Source organism: Rattus norvegicus, chromosome 10 (genome assembly GCF_021556685.1).
Source record: "Rattus norvegicus strain SHRSP/BbbUtx chromosome 10, alternate assembly SHRSP_T2T, whole genome shotgun sequence".
NCBI lineage: Eukaryota > Metazoa > Chordata > Mammalia > Rodentia > Muridae > Rattus > Rattus norvegicus.
The window spans coordinates 71,052,583-71,075,000 of NC_141543.1; the positions used below are offsets into that span (position 1 = coordinate 71,052,583).

General features: G+C 47.5%; 1 protein-coding gene, 1 non-coding gene and 1 pseudogene across 4 annotated transcripts in view; all 3 read left to right on the plus strand.

Moving 5' to 3' along the window:
* Window positions 1–16: 16 nt before the first annotated feature.
* On the plus strand, window positions 17–164 carry LOC120095424 (small nucleolar RNA SNORA43). Its single transcript, XR_015632480.1, has one exon. It is a non-coding gene; the product is annotated as a small nucleolar RNA SNORA43 (small nucleolar RNA).
* Window positions 165–3,941: 3,777 nt separating this feature from the next.
* Nme1-ps3 (NME/NM23 nucleoside diphosphate kinase 1, pseudogene 3) lies at window positions 3,942–4,509 on the plus strand (annotated as a pseudogene).
* A 632-nt stretch (window positions 4,510–5,141) lies between these two features.
* The window catches only part of Adap2 (ArfGAP with dual PH domains 2), a 29,576-nt gene continuing 12,299 nt past the window's right edge, over window positions 5,142–22,418 (plus strand). Inside the window, exons 1-6 of one of the 3 annotated variants that reach the window (XM_087573953.1) lie at window positions 5,142–5,364; window positions 6,008–6,138; window positions 7,987–8,143; window positions 11,093–11,169; window positions 13,641–13,753; window positions 20,346–20,492. In XM_087573953.1, coding sequence (XP_087430079.1) covers window positions 11,142–11,169; window positions 13,641–13,753; window positions 20,346–20,492 — 288 coding nt within the window. In that variant the 5' untranslated portion in view covers window positions 5,142–5,364; window positions 6,008–6,138; window positions 7,987–8,143; window positions 11,093–11,141. 3 annotated transcript variants of the gene reach the window in all.

The following is a 22,418-nucleotide window of genomic DNA, read 5'->3' on the forward strand; positions in this document are numbered from 1 at the left end:
TTAGCTAAGATTTATTTTTGTCCTGTGTCTGTCAGCACCACAGGCACAGCACAGCTGCTTAGCTGTGTCTGTCACATCAGGGCTGGGGGCAAGTGGCTATTTCTGCACTCAGTGTTCAGAAGCCAGTAAGCACTGAATAGTGTTTGGCTGATAGCCTCACATTTTGCCGACTGTGGTGAGATGGCACTGTGGTTTGACTTGGATGCTGTTGACCAGACCTCAATGTCAGGGAATTCAAGGACTCACCTGAGGTGGTCTAGTCAGCATTTTAGCAAGATGCAACTTTGGAATGGGAGAAGTGTGGAGTTTTCTGGGGGACCTTCAGAGAGGCCAGGAAAATACAAGAAACGGTCAACCTTCTTTTGTTTTCCGAATCTGGGGAGGATAGAGGTGACCTCTTGGCCATGTGGCTGGTTAGAACAGTGCAGCTGTGATTTAAGGCCATGGGACTCAGCTGTGACCGCTCTAACCTCACCAGGAACCTGCTGAGTCACCCAATGGGCAGTTCTCATCCCAAGAACCCACATCCTAAATTCTGAACCATATTTGGGTTTGCTAGGGTTTGACTGTTCTTCTAAGACTAGTAAAATGAGGTCTGTACTGGTGGTGCTGGGGGTGGAAGGCGCTAGAAGACTCAATTCTCCCATTCAGCCAACTGCACGTGGCCTTAAAAGTGACAATTTTGTAGGAGGGGGGACTGTAGGTGCTGTGACACAAGCTTCTTAATTCTTGTAGATGAAAAAGAAAAGATTTATTTAAGGGCTGGAGAGATAGCCCAGCAGTTAAGGCAGAGCCTTTCAGTTCTGGCAGAAGACTCTACATTAAGGTCCCAGCACCTACACAGTGGCTTGCAACTACCTTTAACTCTATCTCCAAGGGATCCTCCAATGCCTTTGGACTCTATAGGCATTTGTGCTCATATACACATAACTACCCACCAACACATACACATTATTTAAAAATAAATATTTTAAAATGATTTATTTCTACATATACATAAAAATAATATAAAACTTTAACGACGAATTGGTCATGTATGTATATGCACATACATACATGTTAAACATGTATGGGCTGCTGTGAGCTGCCTGACATGGATGCTGGGAACCCTGACTGGGCTTTTGGCAAGGGCAGCTCTAAATCATTGAGCCATCTCTCCAGCCCCTCCTTTTATGTTTCATTTTGAGGTAAGTCTTTGCTCAGGTTGGTTTGGAACGCACTGTGTAAATCAGGCACGCACACCTCAAGCTCTCGATCTTTCCGTGTCAGCTTCTTGAGGAGTCATGGCAAAAGGTTTGCTCTCATGTCCCTTCGGCTTGTCATTTCTGAGCACACAGGTGGAGTAAAGAGTCTATCATGCAAAATTCAGGACTGAGTGACAAAGTTTCCATTGGGTGATGAGCATGTTTTGAAAATCAGTAGGGAAAATAAAGGCCACAAACTTTCAGTTATAAGATGAACCCAGGGGGCTGGGGATTTAGCTCAGTGGTAGAGCGCTTACCTAGGAAGCGCAAAGCCCTGGGTTCGGTCCCCAGCTCAAAAAAAAAAAAAAAAAAGATGAACCCAGCAGGTTGGTGATGGATGTGTGTTTTCTCTGGTGATGAGTGTGTGTGTGTGTGTGTATGTGAGTGTGTGAGAGTGTGTGTGTGACTGTGCCTGTGACTCTGTGTGTGTGTGTGTGTGTGTGTGTGTGTTTGTGTGTTGGGGGTGGGTTTTTATTAAGGCTTTTTTTTTTTTTAAAGATTTATTTATTTATTATATACAAGTACACTGTAGCTGTCCTCAGATACACCAGAAGAGGGCATCGGATCTCTTTACAGATGGTTGTGAGCCACCATGTGGTTGCTGGGAATTGAACTCATGACCTCTGGAAGAGCAGTCGGGTGCTCTTAACCGCTGAGCCATCTCTCCAGCCCTATTAAGGCTTTTTTTAACCTATGTGTAGATCTGTGTCTGTTTACGTGAACATGATTTCAAGTGCCCTCAGAGGACAGAAGACTTCAGATCCCCTAGAACTGGACTTCCAAATGGTTGTGAGTTGACATGCGGGTGCTGGGAATTGAACCTGGGTTCCTAGAAGAGCAGCCAGTGCTCTAACCACTGAGCTCTCTTTCTAGCCTGGATGTGTTGAATGTAATAATCATTACACAGCATACCGAACTCAGGATGAGAAGAAGGAGGACTTCATGAATTAAACAGACTAAACAACACTGTAACAGGAGATCTGTCTGTCAGCTCCTGTTGCACACACCATTTGACCACAAGACCTTGGGTAATGGCTCCTCTGGGGCTTAGCTGTCGCTCTCTTCTGTGAAATGAGAAGATGTCTGCGGCCTACCAAGGCACATTGTGAAACTCATGCTCACGTCTGGAGCTTGGTCTGCTAAGCACCCAGTCTGTATCAATTACCTCCTCACCCCGCAACAGAGGCAGGTGGCAGGACACCTGTCCCAGGGTGCCAGCATACTGTTAGTTTTCCTTTTGTAGGATGGCTGCAAGTCCACCTTAAACCTTGCTATTCTTTGAAATAAAACCTCCAAAAATAAGGAAGGGAAGAGAAATCCAAGGGGACCTTGTAGTCAGGGACTCCTCTCAGAACTGAGTGCTGCTCTGTTTCTTTATGAGGCTCCAGGGAGTTAAGAGTCAAGATGCTACAGGGGACCGAGAAAGGCCGGGGCTCCCAATGGACCAGCTTTGCCATGAGGATGAGAAAAGGAGAGACCACCTTGGCTTGTGCCTCTCCCCTCTGCCTGCATACCTTACATTGTTGTCTCCCCCATCCTCCTCTTGGGAGACTTATTTCTGTCTCTCTTTAATTCAGTGCAGCGGAAATGACTCATCTCTGGGTTTGTTTGGTAAACAGTTCCATGCCTCCTGGCCCCAGCTGGCTCACTTACTGGTTCCTTCATGGATGCTCCTGGGCTAGCCACCCCAAACTCAACACATAGTCATGACCCCTACAGGCTGGCTGTTTCTGGAATGTGCTTCTTTCTCTTCACCAGGTCTGATGGCTTGACCTCCTCCACCATGGGAATGGAGAGAAACGAAAGCTAGCAATCCAGATGAGTTCCCATCAGAGAGGCAAGGAAATTTAGATAGGTGATGGAACACACTTCCACACAAACAAGAAGAGACGGAGCTGGGACCAGCATTCATATCTTAAATTTGTGGAATCCTAGACATATACCATCATTATCAGGTTATTCGTGTGTGTGTGTGTGTGTGTGTGTGTGTGTGTGTGTGTGTGTTGAATGTGGGTATGGAAGGCCTCAGGTACTTCAGGATAGAAACCCATGTGTGTTACAGGTGAATGATTAGACTCCTCCAGTGAGTCACTGGGTATGGAAGAGAAGAGATGAAATGAAACAGGTTCAAGACCACCCAAACCCTGATCCCCTCGCAGCGATGGAATTTTACAGGTTCCAGCTCTGTCTGGGTTGGTCTACTTCCTGGTGAATCCAGTCATGAAACTTTCAATTTTCTAAAACTGGTAGAGGCTGTTTCTCAGAGCTACTCAGGATCTTCAATGATTCATGAATAAAAGATTGACGCTGGACTCTAGTGAGGCCAGGAATTGGAATTAGCACAGTTATCTAAGTTATTGTAATATCACATGGACCACAGATACAATCAGGACTCCGGAGGATGGATAGAACTCTTAGGGAATGGTACGGGACCAGACCTGGGGACTGGGAATCACAGAGGGTGTTCTGAGAAGGGGGCATCTGCACAGATGGCAGGCCTGCAGAACGCTTTAACACACGGAGCCCTGAAGCACAGACACATGCCTGTTGTGTACATGGAGAGATGAGAGACACGTACAGATGTCTGCTCACCCCATATCGCTAGCACACCATCAACAGACCAAATAATTGTACCCAAGTCTAGCTTGCAGAACCACTAAGTTTATTAAGGTTACTTATAAGAGCATGGGTGGCATTTCTGGTGCGGGCAATCACTGCCAGAGTTAAAGACGGGGTGTCAGAAGGGGACCATGGCCAACAGTGAGCTTACCTTCATCGCCATCAAGCCTGATGGGGTCCAGCGGGGCCTTCTGGGAGAGATCATCAAGCGATTCAAATAGAAGGGATTATGCCTTGTTGGTTTGAAATTTACGCAGGCTTCAGAAGATCTTCTCAAGGAGCACTACAGTGACCTGAAGGACCGTCCCTTCTTTACTGGCCTGGTGAAGTACATGCACTCAGGACTAGTGGTTGCTATGGTCTGGGAGGGACTGAATGTTGTGAAGACAGGCCGGGTGATGCTTGGAGAGACCAACCCAGCGGACTCTAAGCCTGGGACCATAGGAGGAGATTTTTGTATCCAAATTGGCAGGGACATCATTCATGGCAGCGATTCTGTGGAGAGGGCAGAGAAGGAGATCAGTTTGTGGTTTCAGCCTGAGGAGCTGGTGGACTACAAGAGCTGTGCGCAGAACTGGATCTATGAGTGACAGGAGGGCCCCCGCTTTTTTTTCTGCCTACTGTCCCTTGTTCTCACAGGCAGGGGACCAGGAACTCTACATATTTCTTGAACTTCTCTGAACTGGAAGAAGCCTCTGGGAGCTGTGACTCCTTGTGCAGTGTTAAGTGCCACTAGTAGATTAAAATGTTTCATCTGAAGAAAAAAAAAAAAGGAAGAGGAGGAGGAGGAGGAGGAGGAGGAGGAGGAGGAGGAGGAGGAGGAGGAGGAGGAGGAGGAGGGTCTCAAAAGAAGCGGCCTCGCCAAAAACCCACCCAGTGTGAATAACTATTCATGAATGCTGTTTAGCTGGGTCTCCCTGCTCACCTTGCAGGCAGCTCTAGCAAAGGCTCGCTCTTTCTTATGAATCTTGTACTTTTCTAAACTCCCCGAGTATTACGAACTGTCTCTCCAGCACAGAATGTTTCCATTTGGAGGAAAGAGCCACACTGGCCTAATATGCCTCTTTTTTAGATGTGGGCGACGAGGTACAGAGCGACTGAATAAACTATGGTCTCTAGTTAGCAAGTAGCCAGGCTGGATTGATCTGGTGCACTTCTGTCCCTCCCCATCAGGTGGTGGATCTGGGCTGCGCTGCTTTGGGCCAGGGCATATTATCTAGGGGCGTGGCCGGAGACCTGGTGGCGGGGCCTGCTGTCGTGTGGGCGGGGCCGGCGGTCGTACCGGCCTGGAGGCTTGCGGATCTGAATCCTTCTCCGGCGGTCAGGGAAACACAGGACCATGAGCGTCCAGAAGCGGGAACCACAGAGGTGGCGGGGCTGAGCCCCGCTGAGACCTCTGGGCCGGCCATGGGCGACCGTGAACGCAACAAGAAGCGGTTGCTGGAGCTGCTGCAGGCTGCGGGCACTGGCAACGGGCACTGCGCCGACTGCGGGGCAGCGGGTAAGGGCGCCGTGTGCGGGGCAGGTGCAGCCAGCCACGGCCCTGACCCCTGGCCCACCGTCCCCTTCCCTAGGAGCCCGTTCACGCGCGACTCAGACTCGCTCCTCGCTTGGGACCCCAGTCCTTCTCGCTGGAGAGTTTCGGGAGGCCCCGACGGTCCTCCGTCTCCCTGCTCCTGAAACCCGGGACCTTGGTCCTCGCTCCGCAACAGATGCGGTCCATGCCCTGGGTCCCTCTCTCTCCCACCGGGCATCTTACCACCCAGGACCCGGCTCTAGACACCATCTCCGATCCCGGGCCCTTCCGGCGTCCTCAGACCCTGAGGTCCTCACCGCGGTGCCACCTGGAGCTCTTTGACCCCCCACTGCCGCGCAAGGACCGAGGAAGCGGTTCCCTCACTCGCCCACTCTCCTCGGTTCCCCCTTCCGTGGTCTCCTGGGTATCGTCGAGCCAAAGGGTGGGCTAAGCACGGTTCATGCAGTCACCTCAGTTGTCCAAGGTTGGGGACCTAGAGAGAAAGGATTACCGGTGTGGGCAGAGCTTGCCTCCGACCCAGAATCCTAACTTTCAGGCCCAGCCTGTCCCTGCACCCTAGTCCAGTCCTTGTCCAGCTCAGCGGAGATCCTGCTCTTCCACCCCGCAGATCCTGATTGGGCCTCTTACAAGCTGGGGGTTTTCATCTGTCTCCACTGCTCTGGCGTCCATCGCAACTTCCCAGACATCAGCAAAGTTAAATCCGTGAGACTGGACTTCTGGGACGACAGTATGGTGGAGGTAGACTGGCACACGTGTGCAGATTCTTGGAATTGGGCGTGAGGGAGAAGAGGCAGCACGCAGGTGTTCCTCCTGTTCACAGAGGAGGAAAATGAAATGATTAATGAGAGAAAACACAGATATGTGTGTGTGTGTGTGTGTGTGTGTGTGTGTGTGTGTGTTTTCCCTAAGTGTTTGTTATGTATGCCATGTATGCGCAGGAGCTCACAGAGGTCAAAGGAAGGCAGATCCCCTGGAATCGGAGTAACAAGTAGTTGTGAGCGGCCATGGTGGTGCTGGGAATCGAACCCAGGTCCTCTGTGAGAGCAGTAAATGCTCTTCACCATTGAACCGTCGCTCCAGCCCTTGGGCTAGGGTCTTAATCTTAGCTACAGAGTGTGTTTCTACACCATGTCATGGACATGCATCTCCCTATCCCTGGCTGCTGTAAGAATAAAACAGGTTCAGCTCAAACACAAAGTGAATTAATAATTATTGTAGTCATTGGTAGGAGCCAGGAACTGAGGAAGAGAAACATCTGATTCATAGCCTAAGGTTCTGCACCCCTTCCTAGGCCACTCTGTTTTCCTGCCCAGTTAGTATGTTAGAATCCTCAGCTTAGGGGAAGAAGCCATTTTGGCCAGAAAAGCTTAAGAGTGCAGGCAGGTCAACACCACACTGGGGAGTGGAGAGGTTCAAGGAGTGGGTAACTCCACTGAGCACTTCCCTTTTATGGCAGGATCTGGGCTGGGCTTTTTACCATTCGATCCACAGAGATGTAACTGGAAGCCTACTATAGTCTTTGTGGGAAGAACACACTGAAAAGACAAAGTGGCTATCCATTCAAGTCCTACATTCTAGGCAAGGGAAAGATAGATACCACCAGCTAGCCCATGCACTCACAGGTCTTTGCCTTCTAAGCCCCTGCAATGTCTACACTGGGGCAGGTGAGATCACCAGAGGTCCAAAGGCAATACATGTCTATGGCACAGCTCCAGGGTCTCCAAGGTGGAGGATAGTGTTCTCGGTGCCCAGAGACACGAATTATAAACCTGGCGTTCCTGCCTCTGCCCCAGCTGTGTCACGCCCACTGGCACATCAGCATATCTATCACTGGACACAGTGCCCACTAAGTCTCTGGTGACATGGGTTATTCTACGGGGCTGGCAGTCATTTTCATTCTCTAGCTACCCCAGTCTCCTGTAAACTTCAAGAGGTATGAGGGTGTGTGGCTGTCTGTGGAATCAGTGAGAGAAAAAAAAATGAGTTTTTTGTGGTCCAGCATAGCTGGCTTCAGATCCTCATTTTGTGTTAACCAGTGGTGTTGCCTTAAGTCACCTAACCTCTCTGAGCCTCGGTGTCCTCTTTAAAAATGGACTAGTAGTGTTAAAATGGTTGAGAGAACCCAATATAATGTTATATGAGAACTGTAAGGGGCTGTTCTTATATAAGACATAGTTATCAATACCCCACGTTATACCAAACTAGAACTCTCCATGTCTGGTGAGATGCCTTCTTAAAAGCAGTTTCTCCTGGACCAGCCTCAGAGCCAGTAAAAACCACAGGCATTGATTGATTGATTGATTGATTGATTGATTGATCTATATCTATCTATCTATCTATCTATCTATCTATCTATCTATCTATCTATCTATAGACAGGGTTTCTCTACTTAGCCCTGGCTGTCCCAGAACTCACTGTGTAGAGCAGGCTGGCCTTGAACTCACAAAGATCCACCAGGTTCTGCTGGATTAAAGGCCTGTGTGCAGGCACCACGCCCAACATTCACAGTCTTCTGAGTAAGCCATGGTTTCATTTCAAGTTCATTTTCAAGTTCTACAATTACGCCAACTTGCTCTTGTCTTACAGTTCATGACTCACAATGGGAACCTCAGTGTGAAAGCCAAGTTTGAAGCTAGAGTCCCAACTTTCTACTACGTCCCTCAGGCCAGCGACTGCCTGTGAGTGAGTGATCCTGGGGAGGGGTCATCCCAGCCCTTCTCTGTCCCTCTTACCTTTGTCTGAGGTGAGTTCTCCTGTGATCTGGATGGAAGGTTGTTTCAGGGATGGTTCTGGTATTACCATGGAGGGTGCATAGGAATCCTGCCTGAAATCAGCTATGGTAGCAAATGCCCGTAATCCTGATGCCCAGGAGATAAGAGGGTCAACCTCTGCTACACAGTGAGGTGGAAGTCAGCACGGGCTACCTGAGACTTCACCTCAAACAAAACAAAAGCCACAACTCTACTGCTACCCAGTAAAAGAAGGCAGCCAAGGCACCAAGCCCCTCGGATGTCCCTCTGCATGTAGCCCGAGTCCCCCTTCTAAAGTGTAAACAGCAACATGCCTTATAACATGATGTAGATGAAATGATGTCATTTGTTTAAGCATCCCCCATGTGACCCAGCATGCATTTCTCAGTGTCAACTTTAGAGTGATACCAGGTCCCTCACGCCTGAGAGTTATGTTGGACACCACTTGAAGGAACCTATCTTGCCCCTTTGCCACCACTCAGCCCTTGCTCCAAGCCCTGGACAGCATCTCTTGCATGGCCTTTCTACACTGACCCCCTCCAGCGTTGGTTATCATGACTCCCACAAATGCCTTTACATTTTAATCCCTGTTGACTGAGGACTGGTGGCCTCTTCTCTCCAGTTTTAAAATTACTGCATTTCCTGCCTTGGGGACCATAACAAGAGTCCTTGGTCTCTAGTCTGTCCCCTGGTACTGGTCCTATGACCCAGGATTCCCATCTCCGTGTTGGGCCTAGTGCTGTCGTCACTGTCCTGTGGGAAAGGCTATACCTTAGGAAGCACTGGGGATGAAAACCAGGGACTGTACCTATCAGGTCAGCCCTCTACCCCTGAGCTTCACCTCAAACCATGAAAGAACTCTTGACTGTAAGCCACAGAATTCCAGCTTCAGCTAGCTCAGATAACAAAGATTGTGTGGGCTCTGAAGATCAGATGCCTGGAAGGACAGATGTGAAGTCACCCTCAAGAAGGACAATCCCATACCAGCTGTGATGGTGCATACCACCTGTAATCCTGGCATTAAGGGGGCCAGGGAGGCTAAGCCAGAGGAGTTTGTGATTGAGATAAGTCTGGACTGCTGTATGGCGAGATCCTGCTTGAAAACAATGCCAGCAAAGGCCTACAAGATGGCCCGGTGGGCGAAGGCACCTGCCATTAAGCCTGAGACCCCGAGTTCCATTCCTGAGATCTGCATGAAGGAAGGAGGGAAATGGATCTCACGGCTGTTCTCTGACTTCCACTCATGTACTGTGGAGTGAGCAGTTACGCACATATGTGTATGCACACAAAATAAATAAATAAAGGTACTTTTTTATATAAAAGAGGAAATAAGAGGGAGGAGGATCCTAATACCAGGAGCTCAAACACGACCAAGGAGAAGGAGAAGGGGGCTGGAAAGGCCACACCAGGGGCTCAAGCATGACAGGATCTTCTACTCTTCTTTTTTTTTTTCTTTTTTTTTTTCTTTCCGGAGCTGGGGACCGAACCCAGGGCCTTGCGCTTGCTAGACAAGCGCTCTACCACTGAGCTAAATCCCCAACCCCAGGATCTTCTACTCTCATGGCTCTTGTTCAGCCATCTTTCTCTCAGGCTGACTTCTACCTGCAGTCGGCAGTAAATCCACTTGCAGGTGCATGCTGTACCATCCAGCATGGCTCAGAGAGGGCTTCCCGTCAGTCTCTAACTTTTGGTCCCTTTGTCCCATGCAGCCCAGAGCAACCCAGAGCTCCAGGTGACCTGTTTGGGCCAGATGTGCAGCTCTAGGTCATTCCTGTGCCCAGTCCATTCAGTCAGCTAACCTTTGGAACTCGTTCCTGGAAAAGATAAGATGGAGCAAACAGTAGGAATAGGTTTGTTCCCAGCTGCGCGGTTTCATAGCAGCCAAGAATAACATTTAGTTGCGGGGTTGGGGATTTAGCTCAGTGGTAGAGCGCTTGCCTAGGAAGCGCAAGGCCCTGGGTTCGGTCCCCAGCTCCGAAAAAAAAAAAGAAAAAAAAAAAAAAGAATAACATTTAGTTGAGGTTAGTAGTAAGAGCCCACAGTGAGCCTGGTGTTGGGAAGCACACCTTTTCCTAACTGTCTGGGAGGCAGAAGCAAGCAGTTTTCTGTGAGTTCATGGCCAGCCTACAATAGTAAGACTGTCAAACAAACAAACAACCCTACCTTGTGTGGACTCTAATGCTGGATTCTTTACATAGATCTGCCCACCTCAGCACTAGGGAAGGCAGGTTTATTACTGCCCCATTCCTAGATTTAGAGATGTTCACTGGCGATGAAGCACAGTTGCTAGAGAGCTTGCTTGACTGGGTCCTGGGTTTGATCCCCAGTGCTATGGTGGCATATATCTGTAATCCCAGCACTTAGTGGTGGGGATATGGGGTTGAAGCAGGAAGATCATGAGTTCAAAGTCAATCTCAGCTACTTTGGACACCTCAGGGTCGGCCTGGGAGACAGTAGACCTTATTTCAAAAGACGTGACACAGAAAGTTGAGTCAGTCTGCTCTATGCAGTGTGGTGAGCCAGAGTTCATCAGCAGGTTCAGGACATTTAATACTCAAGTTCACACACGAGCAGGCAGTTGTCGACGGGGGCTAAGTGTCCAGGGAGCTGTATCTTTCTTCATCATTGACTTAGAGGGTTGAGGGACAGTCTAGTGCTTCTCAACCCACTAGAAGACACATTTCCCTGGTGTGTCATCTGGAGAGCGGAAGCCTCTGAGGAGGTAGAAGCCAGAGGTACTGCTGCGTATTCCATAGAGCACAGGATGCTCCACCCCCACTACAGAGAATCATCCAGCACCAGTGTTAACTAACCTAGGGAGGAGAGCCTCTGGGTGTCTTGAGATGGCAGCTCCTGGGTTGTCCCCATCCTCTGCTGCAGGTGCTGGGAAGTCACTGTGGGAAGACACCAAAGGCATGACTGACCAAAAGTTCTCTTTTTAGGGTCTTAAAGGAACAATGGATTCGAGCTAAGTATGAAAGGCAGGAGTTTATGGCTGAGAAAGCTGTCTCGCCCCCAGGTAAAGTTACCATTTCGTTTGTATGTATGTATGTATGTACGTATGTATGTATGTATGTATGTACATATGTATGCATGTATGCATGTATATGCACCACATGTATGCAGTGCACCTAAAGGCCAGGACATGGTCTTAGATCCCCTGGGACTGGAGTTGTGACAGTTGTGAGCCATGTGGGTACAGCAGAGATTTGAACCTGAGAGAGCAGCCAATGTTCTCAGCCATTTAGCCTTTTCTCTGCACCCCAAAAGTTACCATCTTAATGTTGTGAGATCTATGTTCTCTTGAGCCCTAGATAACAAGAGTGGGAGGTAGTTAGGTAGGCTTGGTAGGCACATGAGCTCGATTTCAGCTTCTTTTTCCACACTCACGCAGGGTACCACAACAGCAACCCTAGATCTAGGGTGGTTTCCACCCCACTGACTTGAATTCTCAAGCTGGCGGACCTCAGCTTCCAGGATTTCTAGGAGTACAAATGATTCTTCAACTCATAGATGTCTTGAGGATCACTCTTATATTCTTACAATTGACTGATGTCAATGTCAACGTTGGCTAGGAGTATATAATTTATATATACACACACATGCATGCACATACATACATACATGCATACATACATAGTCTCACTATATATTCCTGGCTTGCTTGAAACTCTCAATGTATCCCAGGCTGGCCCTAAACTCATAAAGACCCATCTGTCTCTGCCTCCTGAGTGCTGGGATCAAAGGTGTATACCACCACACAGTCCCTTCATTCTTTTGAGGCAAGGTCTCATCTATTTCAGGGTGGCCTTGAATTCACTGTATAGCCAAGGATGACCTTGAACTCCTGATCCTCCTGCTACTTCCAGAATGTTAGGATTATAGCCACCACTACTGGCCTTATGCAGTGCTAGGGTTAAATCCCACGCTTCTTTTTTTTTTTAGATTTATTTATTTATTTTTATGTATATGAGTATACTATGTCTTCAGACACACCAGAAGAGGGCATCAGATCTCATTACAGATGGTTGTGAGCCACCATGTGGTTGCTGGGAATTGAACTCAGGACCTCTGGAAGAGCAGTCAGTGCTGTTAACCTCTGAGCCAGCTCTCCAGCCCAATCCCACGCTTCTTTCATGCTATGAGAGACTCTACCAGCTGAGCCACATCTCAGCCCAGGACCTTGTACAGAATTAGTCCTGTTTTTCAATACTTGGTCTTCTTAAACCTTTTTTCTTTCTTTCTTTCTTTTTTCCCCACTCTCTTCTCCCTTCCCCTCCCCTCTCTTCTTTGTCTTTCTTTGTTTTATTTTTTTAAAATTTTTTTTATTTATTCATTTATTATATATAAGTACACTGTAGCTGTCTTCAGATACACCAGAAGAGGGCATCAGATCTCTTTACAGATGGTTGTGAGCCACCATGTGGTTGCTGGGAATTGAACTCATGACCTCTGGAAGAGCAGTCAGTGCTCTTAACCGCTGAGCCATCTCTCCAGCCCAAAAGCATGTAAGGACAATTTTCTTTCTTTTTTTTTTTTTTTTTTTGGTTCTTTTTTTTTTTCGGAGCTGGGGACCGAACCCAGGGCCTTGCGCTTCCTAGGCAAGCGCTCTACCACTGAGCTAAATCCCCAACCCTCTTTGTTTTATTAAACTAAAAAAAATCTTTATTTTTCTGTGTATGATTGTGAATGTATGCATGTGCACCACGTGTAATACTGGTGCCGTCAGAGGGCAGAGGAAAGTCTCTGATTATGGATGGTTGTGAGCTACCATCTGTGTGCTGAGAACTGAACCTGGATCCTTTGCAAAAACAAGTGCTCTTAACAGCTGAGCCATTTCCCCAACATGTTTTTCTGTGACAAGATCTTGCTATGTAGCCAAGACTGGCATTGAACTCTTAGTTAAGGTTTACTGCTGTGAACAGACACCATGACCAGTACAAGTCTTATAAAAAACAACATTTAACTTGGACTGGCTTACAGCTCCAGAGATCAGTCCATTATCATCAAGGTGGGAGCATGGCAGCATCCAGGCAGGCATGGTGCAGGAGGAGCTGAGGGTTCTACACCTTCATCTGAAGGCTGCTAGTGGAAGACTGACTTCCAGGCAGCTAGGGTGAGAGTCTTAAAGCCCATGCTCACAGTGACACACCTACTCCAACAGGGCCACACCTCCTAATAGTGCCACTCCCTGAGTCAAGCATAGACAAACCATCACAGACTCATAACAGCTCCCTTTCCTCAGCCTAAATCCTGGGACTTCAGGCCCCACCACACCTGCCTTCTTCTAAGAAAGCAGTGGGACCTCATGGAAGAGTGAGGAGGAAGGGTTTTACATGGTGGGTGGAGACTGAAATCATAAAAAGTTGGCCCCAGATTAGACTGGTTATCCCAGGGGAGGGTGGAGCCCCTCCTACCTTCAGCCCCTGAGCCTCAGGTTAGCTTTTTTGTGCTGACTTCATGGCTCTTTTCTTGCCCTTGGTGGTTAAGGTGATCGAGAAGGCTTCCTGTGGAAGCGAGGAAGGGACAACTCCCAGTTCCTGAGGAGAAGGTTTGTCCTTCTGTCAAGGGAAGGCCTGCTGAAGTACTACACCAAGGAAGAGGTAAGAGGTCAGGCCGCCTGTGTTCCTCAGGAGCCCTCCCTTCAGCCCTGGTGAGGAAAATGTTCTCCTACTTCCCCTTGGCTACAGGCAATCCAGTCCACATACAGCCATACTTTGGTCACTCAGCATCAGCTTGGTTTGGTTCGTTTCATTACTGTTAGTCTCTAGTTTTTTTTTTTTTTTTTCTTTTCTTATTGAGGCAGAGTCTCACTATGTAGCCCTTGCTAGCCCAGAACTTGTTACTGAAATCAGGATAGCCTTGTATTCATAGAGGGCCTCCTGAGTGCTCGGATAATAGGAGTGTACCACCATGCCTGGCTAAAAGCAGTTTTATTGAGATACATTTACATATTCAGTTTACTCATTTAAACAAGGTCAGGCAAATGGCTTGTGACACTAATCCCAGCACTTGAGAGGCAGAGACAGGCTGATCTCTGTGAGTTTGAAGCCAGCCTAGTCTACAGAGTGAGTTCCAGGACAGCCAGGGTTATATGATGAGACCCTATCTCAAGAATAAACAAACAAACAAACAAACAAACAAACAAACTCCATTTCCCTTGCCCAGTGCCCTGGAGAACCCTATGGTCAGTCAGGAGTCTGCCTCTTCTATCTTCTTGTTCTCCTTCTTGTTCTTGTTCTCCTTTTTCTCTCCCCCTCCTCCTCTTCTTCCTCCTCCTCCTTTAGATTTATTTTATGTACGTGAATACACTATAGCTGTCTTCAGACACACCAGAAGAAGACATCAGATCCCATTATAGATGGTTGTGAGCCACCATGTGGGTGCTGAGAATTAAACTCAGGACCTCTGGAAGAGCAGAGCTATCTCTCCAGCCCCCTGTGTTTCTCTTCTTATGATGCTAGGGATTGAGCCCAGGGTCTGTGCAGGATCAATGACATCACTCTGTCATTGGGCTCTTCCCTAGCTCAAGCCTCGTTAAGGCACAGAGATTGTTCTCTTCAATGCAAAAGGATTGTCTCCTGGTGTGGTGCCACCCTCCTTGATCTCTGGGCCCCCCAAACAGAAGCTGGTGGGTCTCTATGAGTTCCAGGCCAGCCTGATCTACACAGACAGTTCAGCAAGACCCTGTCTAAACAAGGGCTGGAGAGGTGGCTCAGCAGTTAAGAGCACTTGTTGCTCTTGCAGAGGACTCTGGTGTGGTTCTCAGCACCCACATCATGGCTCAAAACCACATCTAAGTCAAGTTTCAAGGGATTCAACACCCCCCTTCGAACTCTGCATGCATCAGGCATGTACACAATATACACACTTACATGGAGTAAAGGTACTTCTACACATAAAATAAGATAAACCTAAAAACAAATCAAAACAAAACCGAACAAACAAATCAGAGAACAAAACTGCCAAGCCTTCAGAAGGCCAGGCCAGGAACTGCATTCTACAGGGTCAAGGCAAATCCTGTATCTGGACTTACTTAAAGGAAGGGATGTAACTCTACCTCCTTCTGGGTAGAGCATCTGGGGACTACTGGGGAAGAAGGAAGTGGTGAGGATATCTTTGGAGGCCAGTTACCACATCGGACCCTGGGGCCGTCCAGTATTAGAGAACAGAAAAAAACAAAAAACACCCCAAAAATTGTTAACGAAGTTGAACGTGAAGGAACAGAGCTGCAGACCAGAGGGGCAAGCTCTGAGCTCTGCAGCTCGGTCTCGGTCTCGAGAGATTGGTCTGTGCTTCCCTGGCGCTCTCCCAGAGGAGTAGACAGTTCTAGAGGGGCAAGCTGGCATGTCCCGGACTGAGGGAAAAGTGTAGGGAGAAAAGTGGGACCTGCCACTTTAAACACTCCCAACGTGCACATTCGATGTTTCTGTTTTACTCAGGAAGAGAAAAGCTCTCCTGTGGTTAGACAGGCTTTCCTCCTTGGCTGGAGAAAGGTTATTTGATCTTTAGTTCCAGACCAAGCCAGTATGTTGTGGGTTTTTTTTTTTTTTTTTTTTTTTTTTTTATTAACTTGAGTATTTCTTATTTTCGAGTGTTACTCCCTTTCCCGGTTTACGGGCCAACATCCCCCTAACCCCTCCCCCTCCCCTTCTTTATGGGTGTTCCCCTCCCCATCCTCCCCCCATTGCCGCCCTACCCCCAACAATCACGTTCACTGGGGGTTCAGTCTTAGCAGGACCCAGGGCTTCCCCTTCCACTGGTGCTCTTACTAGGATATTCATTGCTACCTATGGGGTCAGAGTCCAGGGTCAGTCCATGTATAGTCTTTAGGTAGTGGCTTGGTCCCTGGAAGCTCTGGTTGCTTGGCATTGTTGTACATATGGGGTCTCGAACCCCTTTAAGCTCTTCCAGTTCTTTCTCTGATTCCTTCAACGGGGGTCCTGTTCTCAGTTCAGTGGTTTGCTGCTGGCATTCGCCTCTGTATTTGCTGTATTCTGGCTGTGTCTCTCAGGAGAGATCTACATCCGGCTCCTGTCTGCCTGCACTTCTTTGCTTCATCCATCTTGTCTAATTGGGTGGCTGTATATGTATGGGCCACATGTGGGGCAGGCTCTGAATGGGTGTTCCTTCAGTCTCTGTTTTAATCTTTGCCTCTCTATTCCCTGCCAAGGGTATTCTTGTTCCCCTTTTAAAGAAGGAGTGAAACATTCACATTTTGATCATCCGTCTTGAGTTTCATGTGTTCTATGCATCTAGGGTAATTCAAGCATTTGGGCTAATAGCCACTTATCAATGAGTGTATACCATGTGTGTTTTCCTGTGATTGGGTTACCTCACTCAGGGTGATATTTTCCAGTTCCGACCATTTGCCTATGAATTTCATAAAGTCATTGTTTTTGATAGCTGAGCAATATTCCATTGTGTAGATGTACCACATTTTCTGTATCCATTCCTCTGTTGAAGGGCATCTGGGTTCTTTCCAGCTTCTGGCTATTATAAATAAGGCTGCAATGAACATAGTGGAGCACGTGTCTTTTTTATATGTTGGGGCATCTTTTGGGTATATGCCCAAGAGAGGTATAGCTGGATCCTCAGGCAGTTCAATGTCCAATTTTCTGAGGAACCTCCAGACTGATTTCCAGAATGGTTGTACCAGTCTGCAATCCCACCAACAATGGAGGAGTGTTCCTCTTTCTCCACATCCTCGCCAGCATTTGCTGTCACCTGAGTTTTTGATCTTAGCCATTCTCACTGGTGTGAGGTGAAATCTCAGGGTTGTTTTGATTTGCATTTCCCTTATGACTAAAGATGTTGAACATTTCTTTAGGTGTTTCTCAGCCATTCGGCATTCCTCAGCTGTGAATTCTTTGTTTAGCTCTGAACCCCATTTTTTAATAGGGTTATTTGTCTCCCTGCGGTCTAACTTCCTGAGTTCTTTGTATATTTTGGATATAAGGCCTCTATCTGTTGTAGGATTGGTAAAGATCTTTTCCCAATCTGTTGGTTGCCGTTTTGTCCTAACCATAGTGTCCTTTGCCTTATAGAAGCGTTGCAGTTTTATGAGATCCCATTTGTCAATTCTTGATCTTAGAGCATAAGCCATTGGTGTTTTGTTCAGGAAATTTTTTCCAGTGCCCATGTGTTTGAGATGCTGCCCTAGTTTTTCTTCTATTAGTTTGAGTGTATCTGGTTTGATGTGGAGGTCCTTGATCCACTTGGACTTAAGCTTTGTACAGGATGATAAGCATGGATCGATCTGGATTCTTCTACATGTTGACCTCCAGTTGAACCAGCACCATTTGCTGAAAATGCTATCTTTTTTCCATTGGATGGTTTTGGCTCCTTTGTCAAAAATCAAGTGCCCATAGGTGTGTGGGTTCATTTCTGGGTCTTCAATTCTGTTCAATTGGTCTATCTGTCTGTCTCTGTACCAATACCATGCAGTTTTTATCACTATTGCTCTATAATACTGCTTGAGTTCAGGAATAGTGATTCCCCCTGAAGTCCTTTTATTGTTGAGGATAGTTTTAGCTATCCTGGGTTTTTTTGTTATTCCAAATTAATTCGCTAATTGTTCAGTCTAACTCTTTGAAGAAATGGATTGGTAATTTGATGGGGATTGCATTGAATCTGTAGATCGCTTTTGGTAAAATGGCCATTTTTACTATATTAATCCTGCCAATCCATGAGCATGGGAGATCTTTCCATCTTCTAAGGGCAGTGGGGGTGACAGTGGCCTGCATCCACTTTTGCTTGGATTTGTTTCGAGATGGGATCCTGCTGTGTAGCCCCAGCTGGCTGTGAACTTACAATTCTCCTGCCTCATTTTCCTGCTGTTGAGATTGCAGGAATGGACTCCATGTAGGTCTTTTCCTTCCTTTCTTTTTTCTTTTAAAAATACTTTTCCCAAATGGATTTTTTTATTATGAAAGTTACTCATTTTTATGTAAAAATTTTGGATTGTGCAAAGAATTAAGTTAAATGGAGTCACAATTTCTCTGGAGGCTGAGGCAGGAGGGATTTCAGCCCAAGAGTTGAAGACTAACCTGGGCAGCCACGCATGATGGTGCACGCCTTTAATCCCAGCACTTGGGAGGCAAAAGCAGTCAGATCTCTGTGGGTTTGAGGCCAGCCTAGTCTACAGATCAAGTTCCAGGGGGTTGGGGATTTAGCTCAGTGGTAGAGCGCTTGCCTAGCAAGTGCAAGGCCCTGGGTTCGGTCTCCAGCTCGGGGGGGAAAAAAAAAAAGAAAAGAAAAATAGAAGTTCCAGGACAGCAAGGGGTTCGAAGAGAAGCCCTGTCTGAAAAAAAAAAAAAAAAAAAAAAAAACCAAACCCAAACAAAACAAGACAAAAAGAAAAATCAAACTTCATTTTAGCTCAATTCTTTAGACATACATGGTATGCACTCATTGATAAGTGGCTATTAGCCCAAATGCTTGAATTACCCTAGATGCCTAGAACAAATGAAACTCAAGACGGATGATCAAAATGTGAATGCTTCACTCCTTCTTTAAAAGGGGAACAAGAATACCCTTGGCAGGGAATAGAGAGGCAAAGATTAAAACAGAGACTGAAGGAACACCCATTCAGAGCCTGCCCCATATGTGGCCCATACATATACAGCCACCCAATTAGACAAGATGGATGAAGCAAAGAAGTGCAGGCAGACAGGAGCTGGATGTAGATCTCTCCTGAGAGACACAGCCAGAATACAGCAAATACAGAGGCGAATGCCAGCAGCAAACCACTGAACTGAGAACAGGACCCCTGTTGAAGGAATCAGAGAAAGAACTGGAAGAGCTTGAAGGGGCTCGAGACCCCATATGTACAACAATGCCAAGCAACCAGAGCTTCCAGGGACTAAGCCACTACCTAAAGACTATACATGGACTGACCCTGGACTCTGACCTCATAGGTAGCAATGAATATCCTAGTAAGAGCACCAGTGGAAGGGGAAGCCCTGGGTCCTGCTAAGACTGAACCCCCAGTGAACTAGACTGGTGGGGGGAGGGCGGCAATGGGGGGAGGGTTGGGAGGGGAACACCCATAAGGAAGGGGAGGGGTTAGGGGGATGTTTGCCCGGATACCGGGAAAGGGAATAACACTCGAAATGTATATAAGAAATACTCAAGTTAATAAAAAAAAAAATAAAATGTAAAAAAAAAAGAAAAAAAAGAAAAAGGACACAGAAAAAAAAAAGAAAAGAAAGAAAGAAAGAAAGGAAAACCCATAGAACCTAATTTCCACCTACAATTAACGAAGGAAATGATAATATAACTGAGAATTAACTACTGCTCAACAATTAAAAGGGATGAAATAGCTAAGAGCACTTGCTGTTCTCTCAGGGGACCCACGTTTGGCTTCCAGCACCCACATTAGGTGGTTCACAACCTCCTATAACTAACTCCAGGGGATCTCATGCCCCCTTCTGTCTTTTGAAAGCACCCGCACACATATGGTACTCACAGATATGTTCAGGTACACAGACATACACATAATATAAATATACCAACCTTCCAAGATGGGTAACTGTAACAATATAGGTAAAATTTAAAAACATGTTTCTAGCAAAAAACAAACAAACAAACAAACAAACAAACAAACAAAAGCATTACACAAGAATAATAGGAGGACTTGGGTATAGCTTAGTGACAGGTTATAAGAAAATAAATAAATAAACAAACAAATAAATAAGTAAATAACAAAAGGGAGTGGAAGGTCTCCCTTAGTGGTAAAGTACTTGGTCAGCAAGCTCAGGGTCCGAGGCTTGGGATTTAAATTTGTGTTTAAAAAAGTTCAGTGCCGCTCCTGCTGGTCCAGCGGCTTGGAATCATCCTGTCTCTCATCAGGATTCCTTGGCCTTAATTAGTGCTCCACCACGGGTCAGAGCCCAGGGAGCTGCTGTCTGGTTGGTTATTTCACAGGGAGTGGTTGGGTTGGTTTGCCCCAGGAAAGGTGCTTTGGCTAAGACGTGTGAAAAGTCCAAAGTGAAGGTTTCCTAGACCCCTTCCAGCTCAGAGGGGCCAGTCTGACTAGGCAGGTGGGGATGGCCAGCACAGGCAATCCGTAGAGCGGCTGTACCGTTGTCTGTTAGAGCAACCCAGGGTTATGTAGTAGGGGCTTGTATTGAAGGCCTTGGCAGGAAGGCACCCGTTGCCCTCGGTATCTTGAGGATCCTTTCTCTCTTCTAGGGTAAAACCCCAAAGGCTATCATCAACATCAAGGACTTAAATGCCACCTTCCAGACAGAGAAGATTGGACATCCCCACGGGCTGCAGATTACCTACAGGAAGGAGGGCCAAACCAGAAATCTGTTTGTATATCATGACAGTGGAAAGGTGAGAAGGCTCAAGTCACTTCTGTAGCTCCAGCATGGCTCTCAGTTCATGGGCTCAGTTCACCACCCTGGCTACACATTTCAGCAGGCACTCAGCTGCCTCTGGAGGCCTGCTGCTGCCTCCGCTGCTGCTGCCACCACCGCTGCTGCGGCTGTTGCTGCTGCCGCTGCTGCTGCTGCCGCTGCTGCAGCTGTTGCCGCTGCCTCCGCTGCTGCTGCCGCCGCTGCTGCTGCGGCTACCGTTGCCTTCGCTGCTGCTGCTGCTGCTGCCGCTGCTGCTGCTGTTGCAGTTGCTGCTGCCGCTGTCACTGCTGCCTCCGCGCTGCTTCGTCCAGCCGCCGCTGCTGTTGCTGCTGCTGCTACTTCTGCCACCGCCGCTGCGCTGCTTCGGCTGCCAAGTGCCTTATACTCTGAATCAGAGATCTGAGGAAAGCAGAGTGGGATATAAGTGAACCTAGCAAGTACTGGAAACGTATCTGGGCAGTGGACACTCATCAGTAAGAGAAAAGTAAGCAGAGGGTCCCTTAGCCAAACACAGCAAATCCACTGGCTATGGTGGCACACAGCAAGCCCCAGAATTAGGGAGGTAGAAGCATGTGGGTCTCTGTGAGTTTGAGCCAGCCTGGTCTACAGATTGAGTTCTAGGACGGCCCGGATTCCAGAGTGAGACAACAACAAACAAACAAAGAAGAAATAGCAGGTGTGGGTAGGGCAGAGATTCTGATTTAGGAAGAAGCGTAGGTGGACTGGACCAGGACCTTTCCTTCCACACATGGCACTGGACCAAGAGCATCCATTTGACCTAAGACCTTGTGAGGCTGGAGGAATGGCTCAGTGCAGCCCCTGTTGCCCTTGCAGAGGGCCTGGGTTCAGTTCCCAGCACTGACACAGTGGTTCACAATAGTTTAAAACTTCAGTTCCAGGGCATCCAGTGCCCTCTTCTGGTTTCTGTGTGTGCAGGACACTTAGCTGGTGCATAGACATACACGCAGGCAGAAGCACTCACATTATGTAAAAACAAATATCTTTTAAGAAAATATGTTATTTTATGTGTAGGGATGTGTTGCCTGCATTGTGTGTCTGTGTGTCACATTCGTGCCTGGTGCTCACTAAGGCCAGGATACGGTATCAGAGTTCCCTGGAATTGGACTTAGAGATAAGTGTGGGTGCTGGTAGTTAAAGCTGGGTCCTCTGGAAGAAGAGCCAGTGCTCTTAACTGCTGAGCCATCTATCTGTCCACCCCCAAATAAATAAATAGATAAATACATGAATAAATAAATAAATAAATAAAATACTAGTCTCAGGCCACCCCAGACCTGCTCAGTTAGAAACTGTAAGAGTCTTGAGTGATCAGGACACACAAAGATGTTTGCGAAACGTTATGATTTTATAGTCCCAGTACTTGGCAGGCTGAGGCAGGAGGATCACAGGTTTGCAGCTGAATTAGGATACATAGCAAGGCTGGGAGATCAGCCGGTAGGAGCAGAGCAGTCAAGCAAAAGGATCTACGTGAGGGTGAACTAGCTCAGGTCCTCACATGGTCAGTGATGGAGCAGGACAGAGATGATAAGCATCCATGGGGAAGCAATGGCTGACGCTTTGGAGTCGTTTAACTTTGCCAGGCATGCTCGAGGTAACGGTTATCCTTCATGTCTGAACGCTTGACACCCCTGAAAACATTTTCTTCCCACATTCAAGGGACAGGGACGGATCAGGTCCCTTACTCGGGTCACACAGTGGATATCTCCTCAGCACAGCACCCAGTTAACAACTTTTTTAGTGGGAGGGATCGAAACAGGTTTTCTCTGTGCAGCCCCAGCTATCCTGGAACTCGATCTGTAGACCAGGCTAGCCCTGAACTCAGAGATCCATCTGCTTTTGCCTCTGGGGTGCTGGGATCAGTGGTATGTGCCACTATCTCTCGGCT